Raw genomic sequence first — 25678 nt, 5'->3', positions numbered from 1 at the left:
TAAATGGTCAATATGAACCTACTTGTCACGATCGCGTGGTGGATTGACGGACCAATACGCAGCTTTAGGAAAATAAGCCATCTCCTTTTTATTAACGAAGAAGGCACACGAAACAAAAACACTTAAACACTAAACAAAACAAGAAAACGATCGTGAAGCTAAACAACGATGTGCACACACTGGCGACAAACGTATCACATAGACAACTCACATCGAATGAAAGCCTATGGCTACCCTAAATAAGGCTCCCAATCAGAGACAACCGAAATCAGCTGTCTCTAATTGGGAACTCATTCAGTTAACCATAGACTCTCCTAGACAACTAAACATACATAGACAACGCTAGACACATGTACTCAACACAAACCCATCTACTACACCCAACAACCCCTTTACCATAGAAACAACCAAAACCAACAAAACACAAACATTCCCCATGTCACACCCTGACCTAACTAAAATAATAAAGAAAACAAAGAATACTAAGGCCAGGGCATGACATAACCCCCCCTTAAGGTGCGAACTCCGGGCGCACCATTAACCAGTCTAGGGGAGGGTCTGGGTGGGCTTCCATCCACGGTGGCGGCTCCGGCTCTGGTTCTAGTCCCCACGTCACCACAGTCCCTAACCGCCTCCTTAGCTTCCTCCAAATGACCCCCCTCCACATTAACCCCACTGCATTAAGGGCCAGTTCCGGACTAAGGGGCAGCTCCGGACTAAGGGGCAGTACCAGGGTAAGGGGCAGTACCAGGGTAAGGGGCAGTACCAGGGTAAGAGACAGCACCAGGATAAGGGGCAGCACCAGGCTGAGGGACTGCAGCACCGGACTGAGGGACTGCAGCTCCGGACTGAGGGACGGCCCATGGCTGGCTGACGGATCTGGCTGCTCATGGCTGGCTGACGGATCTGGCTGCTCATGGCTAGCTGACGGATCTGACTGCTCATGGCTAGCTGACGGATCTGGCTGCTCATGGCTAGCTGACGGATCTGGCTGCTCATGGCTGGCTGACGGATCTGGCTGCTCATGGCTAGCTGACGGATCTGGCTGCTCATGGCTAGCTGACGGATCTGGCTGCTCATGGCTAGCTGACGGATCTGGCTGCTCATGGCTAGCTGACGGATCTGGCTGCTCATGGCTAGCTGACGGATCTGGCTGCTCATGGCTAGCTGACGGATCTGGCTGCTCATGGCTAGCTGACGGATCTGGCTGCTCATGGCTAGCTGACGGATCTGGCTGCTCATGGCTAGCTGACGGATCTGGCTGCTCATGGCTGGCTGACGGATCTGGCTGCTCATGGCTGTCTGGTTGGCGGCTCTGGCAGATCCTGTCTGGCGGGCGGCTCTAGCGGCTCCTGTCTGGCGGGCGGCTCTAGCGGCTCCTGTCTGGCGGGCGGCTCTAGCGGCTCCTGTCTGGCGGACGGCTCTGCAGGCTCATGGCAGACGGGCGGCTTTGCAGGCTCATGGCAGACGGGCGGCTTTGCAGGCTCATGGCAGACGGATGGCTCAGACGGCGCTGGGGAGACAGATGGCTCAGATGGCGCTGGGGAGACGGATGGCTCAGATGGCGCTGGGGAGACGGATGGCTCAGATGGCGCTTGGCAGACGGGCAGTTCAGGCATCGCTGTGCAGACGGCAGACTCCTGCCGGCTGAGGCGCACTGTAGGCCTGGTGCGTGGTGCCGGGACTGGTGGCACCGGGCTGGGGACTCGCATCTCAGGGCTAGTGCGGGGAGCAGCAACAGGACGCACAGGACTCTGGGGACACACAGGAGGCTTGGTGCGTGGTTTAGGCACTGGTGGTAAAGGGCTGGAGACACGCACCATATAGCTAGTGCGTGGAGGAGGCACTGGTGGTACTGGGTTGGGGCGGGGAGGTGGCGCCGGAAATACCGGACCGTGCAGGCGTACTGGCTCCCTTGAACGCCGAGCCTGCCCAACCTTACCTGGTTGTATGCTCCCCGTCGCCTGACCAGTGCGGGGAGGTGGAATAACCCGCACCGGCCTATGTAGGCGAACCGGGGACACCATGCGTAAGGCTGGTGCCATGTACGCCGGCCCGAGGAGACGCACTGGTGACCAGATGCGTTGGGCCGGCTTCATGACATACGGCTCAACGCTCAGTCTAGCCCGGCCGATACGTGGAGCTGAAATGTACCGAACCGGGCTATGCACGCGTACAGGAGACACCGTGCGCTCTACTGCGTAACACGGTGTCTGCCCGTACTCTCGCTCTCCACGGTAAGTACAGGGAGTAGGCGCAGGTTTCCTACCTGACTTCGCCACACTCCCTTTAAGGCCCCCCCCAAGAAATTTTTGGGTTGTACTCACGGGTTTCCAGCCTTGTCTCCGTGCTGCCTCCTCATATCGCCTCCTCTCGGCTTTAGCTGCCTCCAGCTCTTCACGAGGAAGGCGATATTCTCCCGGTTGTGCCCACGGCCCCTTACCATCCAGTATCTCCTCCCATGTCCACGAATCCTGTGTAGGTGGGTCCTGTTGCCGCTTTCCATGCCGCTTGGTCCTGTAATGGTGAGTAGTTCTGTCACGATCGTGTGGTGGATTGACGGACCAATACGCAGCTTTAGGAAAATAAGCCATCTCCTTTTTATTAACGAAGAAGGCACACGAAACAAAAACACTTAAACACTAAACAAAACAAGAAAACGATCGTGAGGCTAAACAACAACGATGTGCACACACTGGCTACAAACGTATCACATAGACAACTACTCACATCGAATGAAAGCCTATGGCTACCCTAAATAAGGCTCCCAATCAGAGACAACCGAAATCAGCTGTCTCTAATTGGGAACTCATTCAGGTAACCATAGACTCTCCTAGACAACTAAACATACATAGACAACGCTAGACACATGTACTCAACACAAACCCATCTACTACACCCAACAACCCCTTTACCATAGAAACACCCAAAACCAACAAAACACAAACATTCCCCATGTCACACCCTGACCTAACTAAAATAATAAAGAAAACAAAGAATACTAAGGCCAGGGCATGACACTACTGGCCTCAATAGCAGATTTTACTGCTTTTAACTGAATGGCTAATAGAGCTGTAGATATACACAGTATACAAAACATTAAGAATGACTTCCCAGAATAGACTGGCCAGGAGAATCCAGATGAAAGCTATGATCCCTTATTGATGTCCCTTGATAAATCCACTTCAATCAGTGTAGATTATGGGGAGGAGACAGGTTAAAGAAGGATTTGCAAGCCTTGAGATAATTGAGACGTGGATTGTGTGCCATTCAGAGGGTGAATGGGCAAAATAAAATATGTACGTGACTTTGAACGGGGTATGGTAGGAGGTGCAAAGCGCACAAGGTTTGTGTGAAGAACTGCAGCGCTGCTGTGAAGAACTGCAGCGCTGCAGCGCCGCTGCTACAGTTTCCCGTGTGTATCAAGAATGGTCCACCACCAAAAAGCTCCCCAGCCAACTTTACATAACTGTGGGAAGCATTGGAGTCAACATGGGCCAGCATCCCTGTGCAACTCAATATTAGGGAAGTGTTCCTAATGTTCGGTATACTCAGTGTACATGAATATCAAACACTCTAGATCAGGGTTTCCCAAAGACCCCCCCCCCTGGGTGAACGTTTTGGTTATTACCCTAGCACTATGCAGGTGATTCAACTAATCAAAACTTGATAAGTTGGTTATTTGAATCAGCTGTCTAGTGCTAGAGCAAAAACCAAAACGTTCACCCGGGGGGGGGGGGGGGGGGGGGGGGTTTGGGGCATGAACAGGGTTCCCCAACTGGTGGCCGACGGGCCCGCAGGTGATTTTATTTGCCGCTGCAATATTTTTTATTGTTACACATGAGACTGTAAAACTACCAACAAATCAGCTCCAAGTGATTTTAATTTTGGATATATGCTCCAAAGTATTCCCACGCATAAGAGAGATATTCACTCAGTGGCCAGTTTATTAGGTACAACAATCTAGTACTGGGTTGAACCACCTTTTGCCTCCAGATCACCTGAATTAGTCGGAGCATGGAAACATTGCTAAATTGGTATCAAGGGACCTAATGTTTGCCAGGAAAACATTCCCCACACCATTATACCAGCCTGTACCATTGACACCAGGCATGATGGGGCCATGGACTCTGCTGCTTACACTAAATCCTGACTCTGCCATCAGCATGATGCAACAGAAACCAGGATTCGTTTGACCAGGCGATGTTTTTCCACTCCTTAGTTGTTAAATCTTGGTGATCGCTGGAGCCGCTTCTTCTTGCTTTTAGCTGATTGGAGTGAAACCCGGTGTGGTCGTCTGCTGCAATAGCCCATCCGTGACAAGGGCTTGTGCGTTCCGAGATGCCGTTCTGCACACCAATGTTGTACTGCGCCGTTAATTGCCTGTTTGTGGCCCGCTTGTTAGCTTGCACAATTCTTGCTATTCTCCTTGTACCTCTCATCAACGAGATGTTTTTGCCCACAAGACTGCCGCTGACTGGATGTTTTTTGTTTGTTGCACCATTCTCAGTAAACCCTAGACACTGTCATGCATGAGATACTGGAACCGGCACGCTTGGCACTGACGATCATACCGCGCTCGAAGTCGCTAAGGTCACTCGTTTGGCCTTTCTAACGTTCAAGCGAACAGTAACTGAATGCCTCGATGCCCGTCAGCCTGTTTTAAATGGCAAATATGACTCACTGTCTGTAGGAGCAAAAAAAAAATGTATGTGATCGTATACAAATGTAAGCAGGTTTGAAATTATGTTTTAGTCAAATATATCTTTGGGCTTGTTGCGGTCAATTTGCAGTCTACAAATTATTTGTAATTCTGTTCCTGGACACTCACTGTCCAGTCAAGAAAATAAATCGTCCCGCAGCTGAATCTAGTTGATCCCTGCTCTAGATATTATAAGAGCTACTTATCTGCTTGGAAAATACTGACCACAAAAGAGAAGACTAACCAACAAGGGGAACTGCTAACCTCATCATGTGTTAACCTCAACTGGTTACCCTTAAAACAGAGATGGTAAGCCTCAGCCCAATGGGTATCCTTCCTACACCATGGGCAAGTCAAGGCCGTGTCCACAACCATTTCTAGCAACCATCTAGCCTACCTTTTCTGGATGCCACACAGCAGCAATGTTATGTGGGAGACGGTTTCATCATCTGAGCAAAACATAACCATGCAGTTCTGTCAAAACATAACCATGCAGTTCTGTCAAAACGTAACCATGCAGTTCTGTCAAAACATAACCATGCAGTTCTGTCAAAACATAACCATGCAGTTCTGTCAAAACATAACCATGCAGTTCTGTCAAAACATAACCATGCAGTTCTGTCAAAACGTAACCATGCAGTTCTGTCAAAACGTAACCATGCAGTTCTGTCAAAACGTAACCATGCAGTTCTGTCAAAACGTAACCATGCAGTTCTGTCAAAACGTAACCATGCAGTTCTGTCAAAACGTAACCATGCAGTTCTGTCAAAACATAACCATGCAGTTCTGTCAAAACATAACCATGCAGTTCTGTCAAAACATAACCATGCAGTTCTGTCAAAACGTAACCATGCAGTTCTGTCAAAACGTAACCATGCAGTTCTGTCAAAACATAACCATGCAGTTCTGTCAAAACATAACCATGCAGTTCTGTCAAAACATAACCATGCAGTTCTGTCAAAACATAACCATGCAGTTCTGTCAAAACGTAACCATGCAGTTCTGTCAAAACGTAACCATGCAGTTCTGTCAAAACATAACCATGCAGTTCTGTCAAAACATAACCATGCAGTTCTGTCAAAACGTAACCATGCAGTTCTGTCAAAACATAACCATGCAGTTCTGTCAAAACATAACCATGCAGTTCTGTCAAAACATAACCATGCAGTTCTGTCAAAACATAACCATGCAGTTCTGTCAAAACATAACCATGCAGTTCTGTCAAAACATAACCATGCAGTTCTGTCAAAACATAACCATGCAGTTCTGGCAAAACATAACCATGCAGTTCTGTCAAAACATAACCATGCAGTTCTGTCAAAACATAACCATGCAGTTCTGTCAAAACGTAACCATGCAGTTCTGTCAAAACGTAACCATGCAGTTCTGTCAAAACATAACCATGCAGTTCTGTCAAAACGTAACCATGCAGTTCTGTCAAAACATAACCATGCAGTTCTGTCAAAACGTAACCATGCAGTTCTGTCAAAACGTAACCATGCAGTTCTGTCAAAACGTAACCATGCAGTTCTGTCAAAACGTAACCATGCAGTTCTGTCAAAACGTAACCATGCAGTTCTGTCAAAACGTAACCATGCAGTTCTGTCAAAACGTAACCATGCAGTTCTGTCAAAACATAACCATGCAGTTCTGTCAAAACATAACCATGCAGTTCTGTGTCGACACCTTCATTCCTTGGGTATGTCACCACCTCTTAATACAATAATTGTTTTAAAACGCTCCAGGCAGGTTTTAGTCCTAATGCCAGGACTATGCTACGCTGGAACCAACATGTACACACACATACACAATACACATAGGCTTGATGCACAATAGTCATCCATCCAGCCACAGATCCACATTCACAAAGGCAAGCACTGCAGACAGACACACAGACTTTCCACATATCCCGCATGAGGAGTTCCCACCCTGGCATATATATGGCTAGAATATTTTCAGAATAATCTAATCATGTTCTCCACTATATTTCACGAGGTGTGACACATCAGGACATGACATTCCGCTTTAAGATCAGATGCCAGAATCTATTTTTCTTTTCCTGGCTTTGGATTTAGCCTACCAAAAAAAAGTAATGGGCTGCTGTCTCCACATTTGGGAAGTGTGTGAGTGGTGTGGCTGGGATTGCCCCTTGCCAGGGTCAATGTGGAGTGGACACAGGGTTTCGGACAGCAGTTGAATGGACGGACAGTGGTTTTTGGCTGTTGCGGTGACGCGGTGTGGGGTTGTAATTAAAAAGTGAAGGAGGTATGCAGGTTTACCTTGCCTGCCCCAGGGCCATTCAGCTGCACTCCCTAACCCTGCACAACTCTTCTACCCCCCATGCTAACGCAGGTATGGTGTGTCTCCCCAATGAGTCAGACACCAGCCCAACAGCCTGACTCATGACGGATACAGCCAGACAGACAACCCCCCCACCCCATCATTAATCTACATCAGAACGACAGAAAGAAAGACAGGAAAAAGAGAGCGGGACAGAGGGAGAGACAGACAGACAGTCAGACGGGGAGATGGACACAGTGGGAGACAGACAGACAATCAAACAGACAGAAAAGGGAAAGACACGGCTGCTGAGAGGTAGCCTAACAATTGGTGTGTCTGAGTGAGACATGGAAAATTACCCCAAGCAAAGTCAATATCCTGCCCCCATGGCATCCCTTCCTTCTTATACCAACAGCATCCAACCACAGTTGATATTCACACCATTAATAATTGGCACTTTTACAGTATTTCTGATAGTCATGCATCTACTTCATTCATACCCTCTTACGCACTCAAGTACTGTAAATTTACTGTACAGAGGCTGGCTACATTCTCCAACTGATACAGGAGTGTCTGTCCTTACTATGTGACTCCTGCCATGTCTGTCTCATAGTCTACATTTCCTGCCCCATTTCTTTTACCATCATTCTCACTCTGTATAAAATCTTAGCAATAAAATCAACAGCAAATCCCTATTGTTTGTCAAAAGTTAATCTTCAGATCTTTAGTCTATCAATATATTGTGTAGAGCGAGGGCAGCTTTTCTAGCCCTGCGTTGTACCAATACACTGAATCTGCAGGGAATGGCCAATTGGCTCCCCTGTACTTACTGTACTATATCCTTGCATGCCCTGCTCAATTGGCCGGTACACCTCTACACTTCTTTAAGTGTGTCTGTGTGTCTTTAGATAGGTGTTGAAATGCACAAACAGAGCTGGGCACCACCTGTCCTACAATGGGTCTCAGATGTACTGTTTCCAGGAAAAACGTCCGACACAGCAGGAAAAGAGTAAGGGAGCGAGAGTGAACGAGAGAGAGAAAAGGCTAGGGAAAGATAATATGAAGAAACCAATACAGTGAACTGAAATACGTCAAAAAATCTAATACAATTTATTGGTCACATACACATGGTTAGCAGATGTTACTGCCAGTGTAGCGAAATGCTTGTACTTCTAGTTCTGACAGTGCAACAATATCAAACAATTCCACAACAAATACCTAATAAACACAAATCTAAGTAAATTAATGGAATAAGAATATTTAAATATATGGATGAGCAATGTCAGAGCGCATAGGGTAAGATGCAATAGATAGTGTAGAATGCAGTATATACATATGACATGAGTAATGCAAAATATGTAAACATTATTAAAGTGGCATTATTAAAGTGACTAGTGTTCTATTTATACGTTTCACCAAATTAGAGTGAAAATTAGAGTGGCTTACCTTAAAGTGATTTTCTTAACCACATTCTTTTAAAGGACTTGTTTTACATACTTATTTTGGTCACTGAGCTTAATGTTAATTTTCAGACATTTTCAAATATTAAAATGTGGAGTCCACGCTGATTTTGTAGTGACCTATCACTTTACATGAGCTAAGGGAAAATACCTAGGGGCAGGCACTCCGCTTTTTCTCAAAAAGAAAAGTAACCATCCCAAAATAATCATCCCAATGATATGACAAAGGTCTAATGAGAAAATGCTGTGGTTTTAAACTGCTTAAAAAAAACTGAAATCTCTAACTGTCAACCTTTATTTTTTTATTTATTTAACCTTTATTTAACCAGGTAGGCAAATTGAGAACACGTTCTCATTTACAATTGCGACCTGGCCAAGATAAAGCAAAGCAGTTCGACACATACAACAACACATAGTTACACATGGAGTAAAAACAAACATATAGTCAATAATACAGTGAAAAAAAAAATAAGTCTATATACAATGTGAGCAAGTGAGGTGAGATAAGGGAGGTGAAGGCAAACAGATATATGTATAAATAAATAAAAATATAAAAAGGCCATGGAGGCGAAGTGAGTACAACACAGCAAGTAAAATAAAAACAAAAAAAAACACTGGAATGGTTGGTTTGCATTGGAAGAAAGTGCAAAGTAGAGACAGAAATAATGGGGTGCAAAGGAGCAAAATAAATAAATAAATAAATACAGTAGGTAAAGAGGTAGTTGTTTGGGCTAAATTGTAGATGGGTTATGTACAGGTGCAGTAATCTATGAGCTGCTCTGACAGCTGGTGCTTAAAGCTAGTGAGGGAGATAGGTGTTTCCAGTTTCAGAGATTTTTGTAGTTCGTTCCAGTCATTGGCAGCAGAGAACTGGAAGGAGAGGCGTCCAAAGGAAGAATTGGTTTTGGGGGTGACTAGAGAGATATACCTGCTGGAGCGCGTGCTACAGGTAGGTGCTGCTATGGTGACCAGCGAGCTGAGATAAGGGGGGACTTTACCTAGCAGAGACTTGTAGATGACCTGGAACCAGTGGGTTTGGCGACGAGTATGAAGCGAGGGCCAGCCAACGAGAGTGTACAGGTCGCAGTGGTGGGTAGTATATGGGGCTTTGGTGACAAAACGGATGGCACTGTGATAGACTGCATCCAATTTATTGAGTAGGGTTTTGGAGGCTATTTTGTAAATGACATCACCGAAGTCGAGGATTGGTAGGATGGTCAGTTTTACAAGGGTATGTTTGGCAGCATGAGTAAAGGATGCTTTGTTGCGGAATAGGAGTCAATCACCACCTTCCGGAGACACCTGAAACCCCACCTCTTCAAGAAACCCCACCTCTTCAAGGAATACCTAGGATAAAGCAATCCTTCTGCCCCCCCCCCCCCCCTTAAAAGATCTGATGCACTATTGTAAAGTGGCTGTTCCACTGGATGTCATAAGGTGAATGCACCAATTTGTAAGTCGCTCTGGATAAGAGCGTCTGCTAAATGACTTAAATGTAAATGTAAATTCTAGATTTGACTTTGGATTGGAGATGTTTGATGTGGATCTGGAAGGAGAGTTTACAGTCTAACCAGACACCTAGGTATTTGTAGTTGTCCACATATTCTAAGTCAGAGCCGTCCAAAGTAGTGATGTTGGACAGGCGGGCAGGAGCAGGCAGCGATCGGTTGAAGAGCATGCATTTGGTTTTACTTGTATTTAAGAGCAGTTGGAGGCCACGGAAGGAGAGTTGTATGGCATTGAAGCTCGCCTGGAGGGTTGTTAACACAGTGTCAAAAGAAGGGCCAGAAGTATACAGAATAGTGTCGTCTGCGTAGAGGTGGATCAGAGAATCACCAGCAGCAAGTGCGACATCATTGATGTAAACAGAGAAGAGAGTCGGTCCAAGAATTGAACCCTGTGGCACCCCCATAGAGACTGCCAGAGGCCCGGACAACAGACCCTCCGATTTGACACACTGAACTCTATCAGAGAAGTAGTTGGTGAACCAGGCGAGGCAATCATTAGAGAAACCAAGGCTGTCGAGTCTGCCAATGAGGATGTGGTGATTGACAGAGTCAAAAGCCTTGGCCAGGTCAATGAATACGGCTGCACAGTATTGTTTCCTATCGATGGCGGTTAAGATATCGTTTATGACCTTGAGCGTGGCTGAGGTGCACCCATGACCAGCTCTGAAACCAGATTGCATAGCGGAGAAGGTGTGGTGTGATTCGAAATGGTCGGTAATCTGTTTGTTGACTTGGCTTTCGAAGACCTTAGAAAGGCAGGGTAGGATAGATATAGGTCTGTAGCAGTTAGGGTCAAGGGTGTCCCCCCCTTTGAAGAGGGGGATAACCGCAGCTGCTTTCCAATCTTTGGGGATCTCAGACGACACGAAAGAGAGGTTGAAGAGGCTAGTAATAGGGGTGGCAACAATTTCAGCAGATAGTTTTAGAAAGAAAGGGTCCATATTATCTAGCCCGGCTGATTTGTAAGGGTCCAGATTTTGCAGCTCATTAAGAACATCAGCTGACTGTATTTGGGAGAAAGAGAAATGGGGAAGGCTTGGGCGAGTAGCAGAGGGGAGGGCAGTGCTGTTGTCCGGGGTAGGGGTAACCAGGTGGAAAGCATGGCCAGCCGTAGAAAAATGCTTATTGAAATTCTCAATTATAGTGGATTTGTCGGTGGTGACAGTGTTTCCTATCTTCAGAGCGGTTGGAAGCTGGGAGGAGGTGTTCTTATTCTCCATGGACTTTACGGTGTCCCAGAACTTTTTTGAATTTGTGTTGCAGGAAGCAAATTTCTGCTTGAAAAAGCTAGCCTTGGCTGTTCTAACTGCCTGTGTATATTGGTTTCTGGCTTCCCTGAAAAGTTGCATATCACGGGGGCTGTTCGATGCTAATGCAGAACGCCATAGGATGTTTTTCTGTTGGTTAAGGGCAGTCAGGTCAGGAGAGAACCAAGGGCTATATCTGTTCCTGGTTCTAAATTTCTTGAATGGGGCATGCTTATTCAAGATGGTGAGGAAGGCATTTTTAAAAAATGACCAGGCATCCTCTACTGACGGGATGAGATCAATATCCTTCCAGGATACCCCGGCCAGGTCGATTAGGAAGGCCTGCTCGCTGAAGTGTTTCAGGGAGCGTTTGACAGTGATGAGTGGAGGTCGTTTGACCGCTGACCCATTACGGATGCAGGCAATGAGGCAGTGATCGCTGAGATCTTGGTTGAAAACAGCAGAGGTGTATTTGGAGGGCAAGTTTGTTAGGATGATATCTATGAGGGTACCCGTGTTTACGGAATTGGGGTGGTACCTGGTAGGTTCATTGATAATTTGTGTGAGATTGAGGGCATCAAGCTTAGATTGTAGGGTGGCTGGGGTGTTGAGCATGTTCAAATTTAGGTCGCCTAGCAGCACGAGCTCTGAAGATAGATGGGGGGCAATCAGTTCACATATAGTGTCCAGAGCACAGCTGGGGGCAGAGGGTGGTCTATAGCAGGCGGCAACGGTGAGAGACTTGTTTTTAGAGAGGTGGATTTTTAAAAGTAGAAGTTCAAATTGTTTGGGAACAGACCTGGATAGTATAACAGAACTCTGCAGGCAGTCTTTGCAGTAGATTGCAACACCGCCCCCTTTGGCCGTTCTATCTTGTCTGAAAATATTGTAATTGGGGATAAAAATGTCTGAATTTTTGGTGGTCTTTCTAAGCCAGGATTCAGACACAGCTAAAACATCCGGGTTGGTAGAGTGTGCTAAAGCAGTGAACAAAACAAACTTAGGGAGGAGGCTTCTAATGTTAACATGCATGAAGCCAAGGCTATTACGGTTACAGAAGTCATCAAAAGAGAGCGCCTGGGGAATAGGAGTGGAGCCAGGTACTGCAGGGCCTGGATTCACCTCTACATCACCAGAGGAACAGAGGAGAAGTAGGATAAGGGTACGGCTAAAAGCTATGAGAATTGGTCGCCTAGAGCTACTAGAGCAGAGAGTAAAAGGAAGTTTCTGGGGGCGATAAAATAGTTTAAAGGAATAATGTACAGACAAAGGTATGGTAGGATGTGAATACAGTGGAGGTAAACCTAGGTATTGAGTGATGATGAGAGAGATCTTGTCTCTAGAAACATCATTGAAACCAGGTGATGTCATCGCATATGTGGGTGGTGGAACTGAGAGGTTGGATATGGTATAGAAAGCAGGGCTAGAATCTCTACAGTGAAATAAGCCAATAAACACTAACCAGAACAGCAATGGACAAGGCATATTTACATTAAGGAGAGGCATGCTTAATCGAGTGATCAATAAGGGTCCAGTGAGTAGAGGTTGGTTGGGGTCGTGGCGATCCAGACAGCTGGCCGGGTATATGGCTATCGGTAGCAGCATAGGATGGAGGTCTGTTTGTAGATACCTCGTGCGTTTCCGTCGGTGGGTTCCGTGTAGTGGGGTTTTGTTCAGATAGCAGCCGATAAGACAGCTAACGATTAGCGGGCCTCAGATGAGCGTTCAGGTAACGTCGGGACGGAGGTGCCGGTTGGATAAATCCCTCGGGCAGATAACGTCGGCAGTCAGTCGTGAAGGCCCGGTGGGGTTCCGTATCTGCAGCAGCAACAAAAGAAACGGGTCCGGATGGTGATGGAACTCCTCAGCTGGCTAGCTCCAGCATGATTTGAGTTTGCTCCGGGGTCGACGTAAGCCAATAGTCACACGGTATGCAGCTAGCTAGCTGCGAAATCAAGGTGCAAGTGTCCAGAGCCTGCGGTTGGAATCCGGGGAAACTGAGAGAAAAAAAAAGTCCCGGAATGCTCCGGTCCGAGTCGCGTTGCACAAAAGTGCCGGTAGATTATCGAGCTAAAGGAATAGCTGATGACCGCAAAACGTGGGCAGCTGAAACACCAACGCTAGCCAGCAAACCGGCTAATTTCGGGGCAGCTACAGATTAGCTTCTGGCTAGCTATCGGAGTAGCTTCTGGTTAGCTTTCAGGCTAGCTTCTGAATTAGCCCCTGGCTATCTTCCACGATGGATTTTCAGATTGAGGTAAATAATACTTATTGTAATTGGTGAAGCGGGTTGCAGGAAAGCTTTTGCAGGAAAGCTTTTGTAGTTGAGTTCTTGGATAATAAAATAAATAAAAGATATGTGAAGAAAAGGTGTAAATATATATATATACAGGACACGACACGACAATACGGAAAAAGACGTCTGAACTGCTAAGCCACCTTGGATGTAACCTAACCAAATATGGTTTCGTATGACGATACACTACATGGGCAAAAGTATGTGGACACCTGCTCGTTGAACATCTCATTCCAAAATAGTAATTGCTTCTCCTATAGAAATCCCAGATCACGCTTGTAGGCGATGTGATGGCAACGTTGGCTAGCTAAGCTCATGCACAGAAACGCGTCACCGAGTCTAACAGTCATCTGGCGCCGAACTGGGCATGTGCAGGTCGTCAAATCAAAGGCGCTCCTTCGATATAAAGTTGTTTTTGATGAAAATGAAAACGTGTCAGTTTGTCACGTTCAAGAGTTTGGCGTAATAACATGTACAGCTACTTAAGACATTGGGGCGAATCTAGGTTGTGGCTTTAGATGTAGAATAATTCCTTTACAAATAAACCCCAAACCCCGGTCTGGTCTGCCGAGTCTGCATCGCAAGCATTCCAGGAAGTCTCGCGATGTTGGGCCACTGGGTTTAGAAACCTAACCGCAAAACGTCTAGCCCTGCTGTTGCCAGGCAACCAAAGTGAAAGGTTTATTTTTTTATTTCACCTTTATTTAACTAGGGAAGTTCGTTAAGAACAAATTCTTATTTACAATGACGGCCTAGGAACAGTGGATTAACTGTCAGTTCGGGGATTCGAACCTAGCAACCTTCAGTTACTGGCCCAACGCTCTAACCACTAGGCTACCTGCCTTCACAGGTTAACAACAACACTAAACACCATGAATCACTGATTAGTGTTATCAATAAGACAACTATTATGAAACAATGTGAATGATTAGGTCACACCTTGACAACCCATGACATTTCTCTTGGATCTGAAGGATGTGGTAAAGGGTTCAGTCAACAAAGGAAGACTCTATGCTCTCATATCAAAATTCCTTCTGAAGCAGCAAGCATTCCAGGCCTCCCCCTCTGTTTTCTACCTTAAACAGATTTAGGTAATCTACAGGTGTGTAGAGATAATCCCAGGTGTAGCTAAAGTATGAAGGCTGTTTTCACAGAGCAAGAGCTGCCTTCAGCAAGCATGCCATTGCCAAACACCACGAGGCAGGTATCCCCTCAGCAGTTACCAACAGACACCAACATTCAAACACACACAGACAGAAACACAGATACAAACATATAAGGACTATTTCCGATATCCACACAGGCATGCTACTTGAATGAAGCAATGTATTGGGCATGCATTCGAAGTGGTATGCTAGTATGGACATTGGAACTTAACCATACCCTCTCTCTTCATACAAAGGATGTTATTCCTAGTAATACACAATTTACATATTGTATATGTTGAGCAAATGAAGTGTAATGTAACCACTAGAAGAAGACTATGTGAATAACATTAATTATGTATGAAGTAGCCAAGAAGACAACAGGCAAAGCCAGGACCTTACCGAGCCGGTGACCCTGACGTCATGGAGACGCCTCCACTCGTCCTCGTGGCTGTCCACTATCATCAGTCCGTCTTCCTTCTCCATCCCCCACTCCACTTGCAGGTCCAGCTGCACCTCCTCCCCCAGGGAGTGCATCCCCACGGCCGGGCAGAGCGCCTCTGGAGACGCTGGGACCACCACCGTGCCCAACTAAACGCAAACACAATGTTACTAATATGTCATATGGGTGACAGAGATTGAGTCTGGACCAGTCCAGGACCATTGAGTACTAGACCCAGACTAAGACCAGACCCTTGACCCTGACTGCATGTACAGTATGTGGTCTCGAGAGTAAGACTACAAAATTGAGACTTCATCTCTGATATGTGGCGCAATCTGCATTCATTGTTACATATCATAGAACATATGAATACCAGAGGGAGGTGCAGTAATCTTTTTCAAATGACAGCAAGAGCTTGATTGTATGTAGTAGGCATACGTGTGTGAAAGAGACTAAAATCTTAGCTTACTTCTTTTCCATTTTTGGTGAAGAAGACCGTTGTTTGTCCATCCTCGAATGCCTCTAGATAGATCCCACAGCCAATACGATCGCCACGGTTACACTTGGGACCAAACTGCTGTCCAATAGTGTTCCCATTGTACAGCCTGTGGATAGCCAGAGGTGAGAAGTGAGGGTGCTGGCTAAGCCACAGCTCAGTCAGCTATATACAGTCAGGCCCATAATTATTGGCACACTTGATACAAAATTAGCAAAACAGACTGTCTAAAATAAATAATACAAATACTGAGCTATGTTGCATGCGCCAAAAATATTGAAAATTATATTATTTTATACTAACACAATTGCTCAGAGATTTTGTTTAACAAGTAATATAAGAATTATTGGAAACCCTGTTTTCAGTACTCCAGCACATTACACTTCGTATTTATTAAGGATCCCCATTAGTTGCTGCCTTGGCAGTAGCTACTCTTCCTGCCGTCCAGCAACATTAAGACAGGTATATACAGTTTAAAATATTACATTTCATAACACTTACCCAATACATTTAGTGTATTCCCTTAGGCCAGTACTCTACTATTACATATATACAATACAACATCCATCTGTACGTGTTTGTAGAGTGCGTGTCTTATCATGTGTATGTGTGTCTCTTCACAGTCCCCGGTGTTCCATAAGGTGTATTTTTATATCAGTTAACTGATGTGGAATAGAGTTCCATGTAGCCATGGCTCTATGTAGTACTGTGCACCTCCTATAGTCTGTTGTTGACTTGGGGATTCTGAAGAGACCGTTGGTGGCATGTCTTGTGGGGTATGCATGGGTGTCCACGCTGTGTTCTAGTAGTTTAAACAGACATTTCGGTGCATTCAGCATGTCAACACTTCTTACAAAAACAAGTAATGATGAAGTCAATCTCCTCCACTTTGAGCCATGAGAGATTTACATGTATATTATTAATGTTAGCTCCAAATTTACATTTAAGGGCCAGTTGTGCTGCCTTGTTCTGAGACAATTGTAATTTTCAGAGGTCCGTCTTTGTGGCACCTGACCACACGACTGGGCAGTAGTCTAAAGTGGTTTGTACTTTAAAATTTGCAGCGTACTGCAGCACAGCTTGCATGGTGCCGCAGAATTCTATGGTGTGAAGTGTGAACCACTGGTATCATTAATGCTAGTTAGTGCGAGTTTGACCACCAGAGGGCATCTTTGAGAAGCATGGCTGTACTAGAGAATGCGGGCACGCGGGAGACCGGGGTTCAATTCACCGAAGGGGAGGAAGGAGTAGGCTGTCCTTGTAAAAAATTATTTGTTCTTCACTGATTCCATGTGTGTTATTTCATAGTTGTGATGTCTTCACTATTATTCTACAATGTAGAAAATAGTCAAAATAAAGAAAAACCCTGGAATGAGTAGGTGTGTCCAAACATTTGACTGGTACTTCCTTAATTAATTTGATAAAAATTATGGTGTTTCTATTCTAGGAAAAACGAAGAACCCTCAGGGTTTCCGTTAAAATGGAACGGAAAATATGGCGCTGTACAACGTGACGGTCGGGAGTATTTAGCTAAAGAATCCCTGTGTCGTGCGGGCATGAGGGAGACTGGGGTTCAATTCCCCGACGGAGAGGAAGGAGTAGGCTGTCCTTATAAATAAGAATTTGTTCTTACTGACTTGCCTAGTAAAATAGAAGGTTACATTTCTACACCCTCATTTTCTAATTCTAGTCTAACCAATACCCAAACGGAGATTCGGTGAAAATAAAAATTGAATCTCATTAATTATCAAGACAAGTCCCCATGCTTGTCTCAGAGCAGCGTGAAATGTTGCTAAAATAGTTGTAGGGTAATGCTTCAAATCCAGTTGCTTCTAACTTCAATATGCTCTTGAAATAAATAAGACCTACACCACTTTTAACAGCACATTACTCAACACTAGTGAGACTCATGTCTCCTACGGTAGGCCTACAGTATATCGGAAAAAATGACGTGTCTCTCCACCAATAATTACATATAGAGGATTGGAGGACATTTCTGTAATTCATTGATATTTATTCCCATATTAATTCGTTATAGATCCATAACTAAATAAACATTGCCATCTTGAATGCGTATTTTTATCATTATTTTATTAACGAGAGCAGAAAGATGCCATTATTAGTTACATTGTTTTAGTTGGAACATGCAGACTGGCACTAAGAACAGAACAGCGGGAACGTTTCCCTAGTCAGCGCCATTATTAGTGCAATGCCTCTTAAAGTGTTGCCAGTGCGGCAGGGTGGGGGTCTACCCCCCCTCGCCCTTTCTCCTCCTCCCTTCCCCATGGGCTAGGTCGGCCTTCGGTGCGCGGCTCTGGGGCCCATCCCGTGCTCCCTGCCCTCGTGCCTTGAACCTTGCATGCTTTCAGTGGACACAGCTGGAGAACTGCAAGGCAATTCCATTGTGTGCCACTTGGGAGCGATGAACAATATGACCAATATATATTGTCATGCTAATAACAGGGTTAATAATATATCTGTGAGAATATAACCTCAATACATTATGCATATATGCATATTATGCATATTGTACGAGCAAGAATTGATATTGCATATTAGAAAACACTCAAGTTTCTAAAACCGTTTGAATAATATCTGTGAGTAAAACAGAACTCATTTTGCAGCAAACTTCCTGTCAGGAAGTGAAAAATCTGAAATCGAGGCTCTGTTCCAGGGCCTTCCTATTAATTTGCTTGGAATCTATGGATATACATGCACTTCATACGCCTTCCACTAGATGTCCACTAGATGTCAAGAGGCAGGGAGAGGTGGAATGGGGTGTCTAGCTTGATCTGAGGCCAAACAAGAGCTCTTGGAATGACGTGACCACTTTTTCCTTTGTTCAGCAAGGCGCGGGAAGGAACCCTGGATTGCATTCTGAAAAGCTTTCGTTATAGACGGCTAATATCTCCGGCTTTGATTTTATTTGATAAATGTGATAATATCATCGTAAAGTATGTTTTTTCAACATAGTTTTATCAGATTATTGAAAGTTTAAATCGGGAGTTTTGGCTTTTTCCGTTCTCTTCGTTTGGTGATGATGGACAGCTTTGTGCCACTTGGCTAGCTTTGGTTGCTAATTCGACAGGAGAAAAGGACATTCTAAAACCAAACAACGATTGTTCTGGACAAAGGACCCCTTGTACAAGATTCTGATGGAAGCTCAGCAAAAGTAGGAACCATTTATGATGTTATTTCGAATTTCTGTTGAAAATGTTTAATATTATTTTCCGCCCTGATTTTGGGCGCTGTCTCGCTATAACGTAAGCTGTATGTCATACTAAAGTTATTTTTAAAAATCTAACACAGTGGTTGCATTATTGAACTAGTGTATCTTTCATTTGCTGTCCAACATGTATTTTTTAGTAAAGTTTATGATAAGTTATTTGGTCAGATTAGGTGAGTGTCAGAAATATATCCGGACATTCTGGGAAAAAGTTGCTACGTTAGCACAATGTATAACCACGGATTTCAGCTCTAAATATGCACATTTTCGAACAAACCATATATGTATTGTGTAATATGATGTTATAGGACTGTCATCTGATGAAGATTGTCAAGGTTAGTGAATAAATTTATATCTTTTGCTGTTTTTTTCGCTATCGCTACCTTTGCGTTGAATGAATGCGGTTGTGTGGTTGGCTATTGTAGTAAGCTAATATAATGCTATATTGTGTTTTCGCTGTAAAACACTTAAAATATCTGAAATATTAACTGGATTCACAAGATGTTTGTCTTTCATTTGCTGTACACCATGTATTTTTCATAAATGTTTTATGATGAGTATTTAGGTATTTCACGTTGGTCTCTGTAATTGTTCTAGCTGATTCGGTGCTATTTGTGATTGTAGCTGCAATGTAAAACTATGATTTATACCTGAAATATGCAAATTTTTCAAACAAAACAGATTTATTGTATAACATGTTATAAGACTGTCATCTGATGAAGTTGTTTCTTGGTTAGTAACTAATTCTATCTCTATTTGGTCGGTTTTGTGCAAGCTACCTGTGCTGTGAAACAAATGTCTGTGCTTTTTTGTATTTGGTGGTGAGCTAACATAAATATACGTGGTGTTTTCGCTGTAAAACATTTTTTTTAAATCGGACATGTTGGCTGGATTCAGCTTGTTAATGTGTGATATTGTTAATGATAATATTTCAAACAAATATTTTTTGAATTTCACGCGCTGCCTTTTCAGTGGAATGTGGGGGCTAGACAGGTTAAACGTGTTAACCCTCACAAGGCTGCCGGCCCAGACGGCATCCCTAGCCGCGTCCTCAGAGCATGCGCAGACCAGCTGGCTGGTGTGTTCACAGGTATATTAAATCGCTCCCTATCCCAGTCTGCTGTCCCCACATACTTCAAGATGGCTTCCATTGTTCCTGTATCCAAGGCAAAGATAACTGAACTAAATGACTACTGCCCCGTAGCACTCACTTCTGTCATCATGAAGTGCTTTGAGAGTGGAGAGTCAAGGATCATATCACCTCCACCTTACCGGCCACCCTAGACCCACTTCAGTTTGCATACTGCCCCAACAGGTCCACAGACGATAAAATCGCCATCACACTGCCCTATCACATCTGGACAAGAGGAATACCTATGTAAGAATGCTGTTCATTGACTACAGCTCAGCATTCAACACCATAGTACACTCCAAGCTCAACATCATTTGAAGGGCATCCCCCAGGTAGTGAAAGTAGGAAAAAACATCTCCACTTTGCTGACCCTCAACACTGGGGCCCCACAAGGGTGCGTGCTCAGCCCCCTCCTGTACTCCCTGTTCACCCACGACTGAGTGGCCATGCACGCCTCCAACTCAATCAGTTTGTAGACGACACAACAGTAGTGGGCTTGATTACCAACAATGACGAGACAGCCTACAGGGAGGAGGTGAGTGCACTCGGAGTGTGGTGTAAGGAAAACCTCTCACTCAACGTCAACAAAACAAAGGAGATGATCGTGGACTTCAGGAAACAGCACATTGAAGGGACAGCATCCACATCGAAGGAACAGCAGTAGAGAAGGTGAAAAGTTAGGTTCCTCGGCGTACACATCATACAAACTGAAAAGGTCCACCCACACAGACAGTGTGGTGGAAGCGCAAAAACCCTGACAAACTTTTACAGATGCACAATCGAGAGCATCCTGTCGGGCTGTATCACCGCCTGGTACGGCAAATGCTCCGCCCATAACCGGAAGGCTCTCCAGAGGGTAGTGAGGTCTGGACAACGCATCACCGGGGGCAAACTACCTGCCCTCCAGGACACCTACACCACCCGATGTCACAGGAAGGCCAAAAAGATCATCAAGGACAACAACCACCCGAGCCACTGCCTGTTCACCCCGCTATCATCCAAAAGGCGAGGTCAGTACAGGTGCATCAAAGCGGGGACCGAGAGACTGAAAAACAGCTTATATCTCAAGGCCATCAGACTGTTAAACAGCCATCACTAACATTGAGTGGCTGCTGCCAACATACTGACTTAACTCCAGCCACTTTAATAATGGAAAAATGTATGTAATAAATGTATCACTAGCCACTTTAAACAATGCCACTTTATATCATGTTTACATACCCTACATTACTCATTTAATTTGTATATACTGTACTTTATACCAACTACTGCATCTTGCCATCTTGATATAATAAATGTATCACTAGCCACTTTAAACAATGCCACTTCATATGTTTACATACCCTACATTACTCAACTCATATGTATATACTGTACTCTATACCATCCACTGCATCTTGCCTATGCCGTTCTATACCATCACTCATTCATTTTTTATTTTTTTATGTACATATTCTTATTCATTCCTTTACACTTGTGTGTATAAGGTAGTTGTTGAGAAATTGTTTGGTTAGATTACTCGTTGGATATTACTGCATTGTCGGAACTAGAAGCACAAGCATTTCGCTACACTCGCATTAACATCTGTTAACCATGTGTTTGTGACAAATAAAATTTGATGATTTAAATTTGGGCCATTGCGGGTTTTCTCTTCCCCCTCGCTTGTATCCTAAAAAATCTCCACTATCACAGGAATCATAGTTGTAATCCAGATCTGCATCAAGAGAAGATGCACTCGAGTGCGGAGGTGGGGTAGCCTGTCGTTGGTTGTCTCTGACGCCACTGTTCGTTTGTCTACGGCCTCGCCGGGGATTCCCTCTCCCCAGATACACCTCGTTCTGTTTACAGTCATTGGAGTGTCGATCGAACTCCTTTAGCTTTCTCGCTCTGATGTCCTACTCCAGGTAAGTCTTGAATTTCAGAAGTGTGCTTTCCATACTTGTGAGTTTCTCTCGGTCAGTTATTGAGGCGTGCAGTTGTAATCTCACCGCTTGTATCTTCTCACATATTCCATCCATGAATAATGAGAGCCATGAACACAAATGAGCATTTGTTCGTTATTTAGCACCACCGGTCACAAAGTCTCATTGTCTCTGCAGATTGTGGGTGCCTTCTGGATTCTAAGGCCTCATGGAATCAGTTTCTTGCCCAAATAGTCATTCAAAGTGACAGAGTGGAGATGCAGATGAGTCCCTCTGTCATATAGGTGTTTCAGTCTCTTTTGTAGTGAATCCTTTGTTTTAACTGGATTAACATGATTGTCAAACAAAGAGTGTCATAATGCGGGCATATTCTTCCGTTGTGATTTCAAATGTCTTATGGAGGTTAAAATCCTCTTCGTTTCGATTTGTCATCTCAGATTGACACACAAATGGAGGTGCGTAATGGAGCCTTGCAGCTTGGGAGTGTCATATGAAAAGGAAAACCATCTACAGAAAAGTTTTTGGTCATACGCACATCCTTAAAAACTTCAGTGCTGGGCTAATAAAGAATACTTGTAAAGAACAGAACGGTCCTCACACAGTTTATGCTCTCAATTTACCACTTTAATGACAACGTTTCGATCTGAAACAGATCTTCGTCAGGTCAAACAGACACAAAACCCAAAAATATACACATTGCACCTCACATGGCCATTACGCACGTGATGCATGGTGGCTGTGGAAACAATTCAATTCAGTGCATAGTCAATCATAATTAATCACAAAGGTACAGTACATATGCTCATAAAGGATTATATACATACCAAGCGGTCCAAGTTAAAACCTAGGTAACCGTAAAAAAAGATTACATTGGAAACAGTTGGAATACCCGCCCATATGACCATTACGCGCAGTGGCCGTAGATAAAATTAGTGACCTATTTCAAAAACAACTTGTGTACCTCTAATAATTTGATATCAATGAGATGGGCACATGTAGTAGCTACAGAAAACCTAGTATATATACACTGCTCAAAAAAATAAAGGGAACACTTAAACAACACAATGTAACTCCAAGTCAATCACACTTCTGTGAAATCAAACTGTCCACTTAGGAAGCAACACTGATTGACAATAAATTTCACATGCTGTTGTGCAAATGGAATAGACAAAAGGTGGAAATTATAGGCAATTAGTAAGACACCCCCAAAAAAGGAATGGTTCTGCAGGTGGTGAACACAGACCACTTCTCAGTTCCTATGCTTCCTGGCTGATTTTTTGGTCACTTTTGAATGCTGGCGGTGCTCTCACTCTAGTGGTAGCATGAGACGGAGTCTACAACCCACACAAGTGGCTCAGGTAGTGCAGTTCATCCAAGATGGCACATCAATGCGAGCTGTGGCAAAAAGGTTTGCTGGGTCTGTCAGCGTAGAGTCCAGAGCATGGAGGCGCTACCAGGAGACAGGCCAGTACATCAGGAGACGTGGAGGAGGCCGTAGGAGGGCAACAACCCAGCAGCAGGACCGCTACCTCCGCCTTTGTGCAAGGAGGTGCACTGCCAGCGCCCTGCAAAATGACCTCCAGCAGGCCACAAGTGTGCATGTGTCTGCTCAAACGGTCAGAAACAGACTCCATGAGGGTAGTATGAGGGCCCGACGTCCACAGGTGGGGGTTGTGCTTACAGCCCAACACCGTGCAGGACGTTTGGCATTTGCCAGAGAACACCAAGATTGGCAAATTCGCTACTGGCGCCCTGTGCTCTTCACAGATGAAAGCAGGTTCACACTGAGCACATGAGCACATGTGACAGACGTGACAGAGTCTGGAGACGCCGTGGAGAACGTTCTGCTGCCTGCAACATCCTCCAGCATGACCGGTTTGGCGATGGGTCAGTCATGGTGTGGGGTGGCATTTCTTTGTGGGGCCGCACAGCCCTCCATGTGCTCGCCAGAGGTAGCCTGACTGCCATTAGGTACCGAGATGAGATCCTCAGACCCCTTGTGAGACCATATGCTGACACATGCACATTTGTGGCCTGCTGGAGGTCATTTTGCAGGGCTCTGGCAGTGCACCTCCTTGCACAAAGGCGGAGGTAGCAGTCCTGCTGCTGGGTTGTTGCCCTCCTACGGCCTCCTCCACGTCTCCTGATGTACTGGCCTGTCTCCTGGTAGCGCCTCCATGCTCTGGACACTACGCTGACAGACACAGCAAAACTTTTTGCCACAGCTCGCATTGATGTGCCATCCTGGATGAACTGCACTACCTGAGCCACTTGTGTGGGTTGTAGACTCCGTCTCATGCTACCACTAGAGTGAGAGCACCGCCAGCATTCAAAAGTGACCAAAACATCAGCCAGGAAGCATAGGAACTGAGAAGTGGTCTGTGGTCACCACCTGCAGAATCACTCCTTTTTTGGGGGTGTCTTGCTAATTGCCTATAATTTCCACCTTTTGTCTATTCCATTTGCACAACAGCATGTGAAATTTATTGTCAATCAGTGTTGCTTCCTAAGTGGACAGTTTGATTTCACAGAAGTGTGATTGACTTGGAGTTACATTGTGTTGTTTAAGTGTTCCCTTTATTTTTTTGAGCAGTGTATATATACACACACACAAAATGACCAAGTGGATACCTGGAATCTCTCAATCAATCAGAAACAGTTACTGCTGGCAGGCAGCACTGCTGCTAAAAAGATGTTGACTCCTAAATGGCAATCACTTCACGCTCTCCCAACTCGCCAGTGGATACAGTTACTATTAGAAGTTATAACATTAAATCGACAGCGAGAATGAATGGTGCTAGTCAATCAATAATTGAGGCCTGGAAAAATATACTTGACTCTGTAAAGAATAATCTCACCTAAAGCCAATAACTTACAAAAAAACAATGAATTAAAAAAAATATATAATTGTGGACTTTAAACATCTAATTTATTTTTTTTATAAAAAAAAAGTGAAAAAGTGAAAACCTGAAAAAACAAGGAAAATTAGGAAACCTGTAAAAACAAAACAGAGGAAACAGGATTTACTAAAAGGTAAAACTGATTTTATAGGCCCTGCAATTGACTGACTGTTCAAAATCGCTAACAATAACACACTTTTTGAGATTTTGGAAAGGTTTAATTTCTTCCCTCCAAACAATCAATGTAAATATGATATTGTCAAATTAAAATGTAATTATTTGTGTATGGAGGGTAGGTCTTTATAGGCTATAGGCTACTTGCTCAGCCCGCAAATTAAAGATAACATTTAAAATGATGCGTGCATCATCCAGTTTCCCGGGCCAGTATTCTTTTCATTCGGGCCAGTAGCTTTCAGTTAGCATTGGCCCGGTGTGCCACTTGCAAATTTATCTGAATGTTAAGCCCTGCAAGGGCATGCTAATTTAAAAGATGGCTAGTCATTATTAGCCTGGTTCTGTATGGAATGCAGGCACATTATGGGACACAGGTCAAGTCATTATTGCCACGTAGAGTGGATCTTTTTTTCCGATTTAATCATGTGCTGGTGCAATCAACTGAAAAAGTTATTAGCACCAGCGCCACCAGTGGAAAAAGTTTGTCTAGAACCCTGCAAGCAATAATCAAAATCCACAAAGAAATAGTTCATTGACCACAAAATCAACTAGGGCTGACCCAATTTAGTTGAATGGTCGATTGTGTGGTCGATAGGCTGTTAGACGAGCAGTCACAATGTTTCGTTTTTATTTTATTTTATGGTGCACACCTGTTTGATTGCGGCTGTCTCCAAGGACTAATCCATTGCGGAGGCCACGGGATGGCACAGTCCATAAATCTAAGACATGTGATACTGAAATTGTATAT

The 25678-nt window shown here is 44.5% G+C and overlaps 1 protein-coding gene across 2 annotated transcripts in view; it reads right to left on the bottom strand.

The window, feature by feature from the left end:
- Positions 1-25678, bottom strand: part of LOC129815419 (SPRY domain-containing protein 3-like) — a 115302-nt gene that overhangs the window by 42244 nt on the left and 47380 nt on the right. For both annotated transcript variants that reach the window (XM_055869217.1, XM_055869218.1), the window contains 2 exons: positions 15550-15685; positions 15041-15229 (listed from right to left, as the gene is read on the bottom strand). In XM_055869217.1, coding sequence (XP_055725192.1) covers positions 15041-15229; positions 15550-15685 — 325 coding nt within the window. The remainder of the gene's footprint in view (positions 1-15040; positions 15230-15549; positions 15686-25678) is intronic.

Source organism: Salvelinus fontinalis, chromosome 18 (genome assembly GCF_029448725.1).
Source record: "Salvelinus fontinalis isolate EN_2023a chromosome 18, ASM2944872v1, whole genome shotgun sequence".
Classification (NCBI taxonomy): domain Eukaryota; kingdom Metazoa; phylum Chordata; class Actinopteri; order Salmoniformes; family Salmonidae; genus Salvelinus; species Salvelinus fontinalis.
Note: the sequence above shows the minus strand (reverse complement) of the source record. Positions and strands in the feature narration are given on the sequence as shown.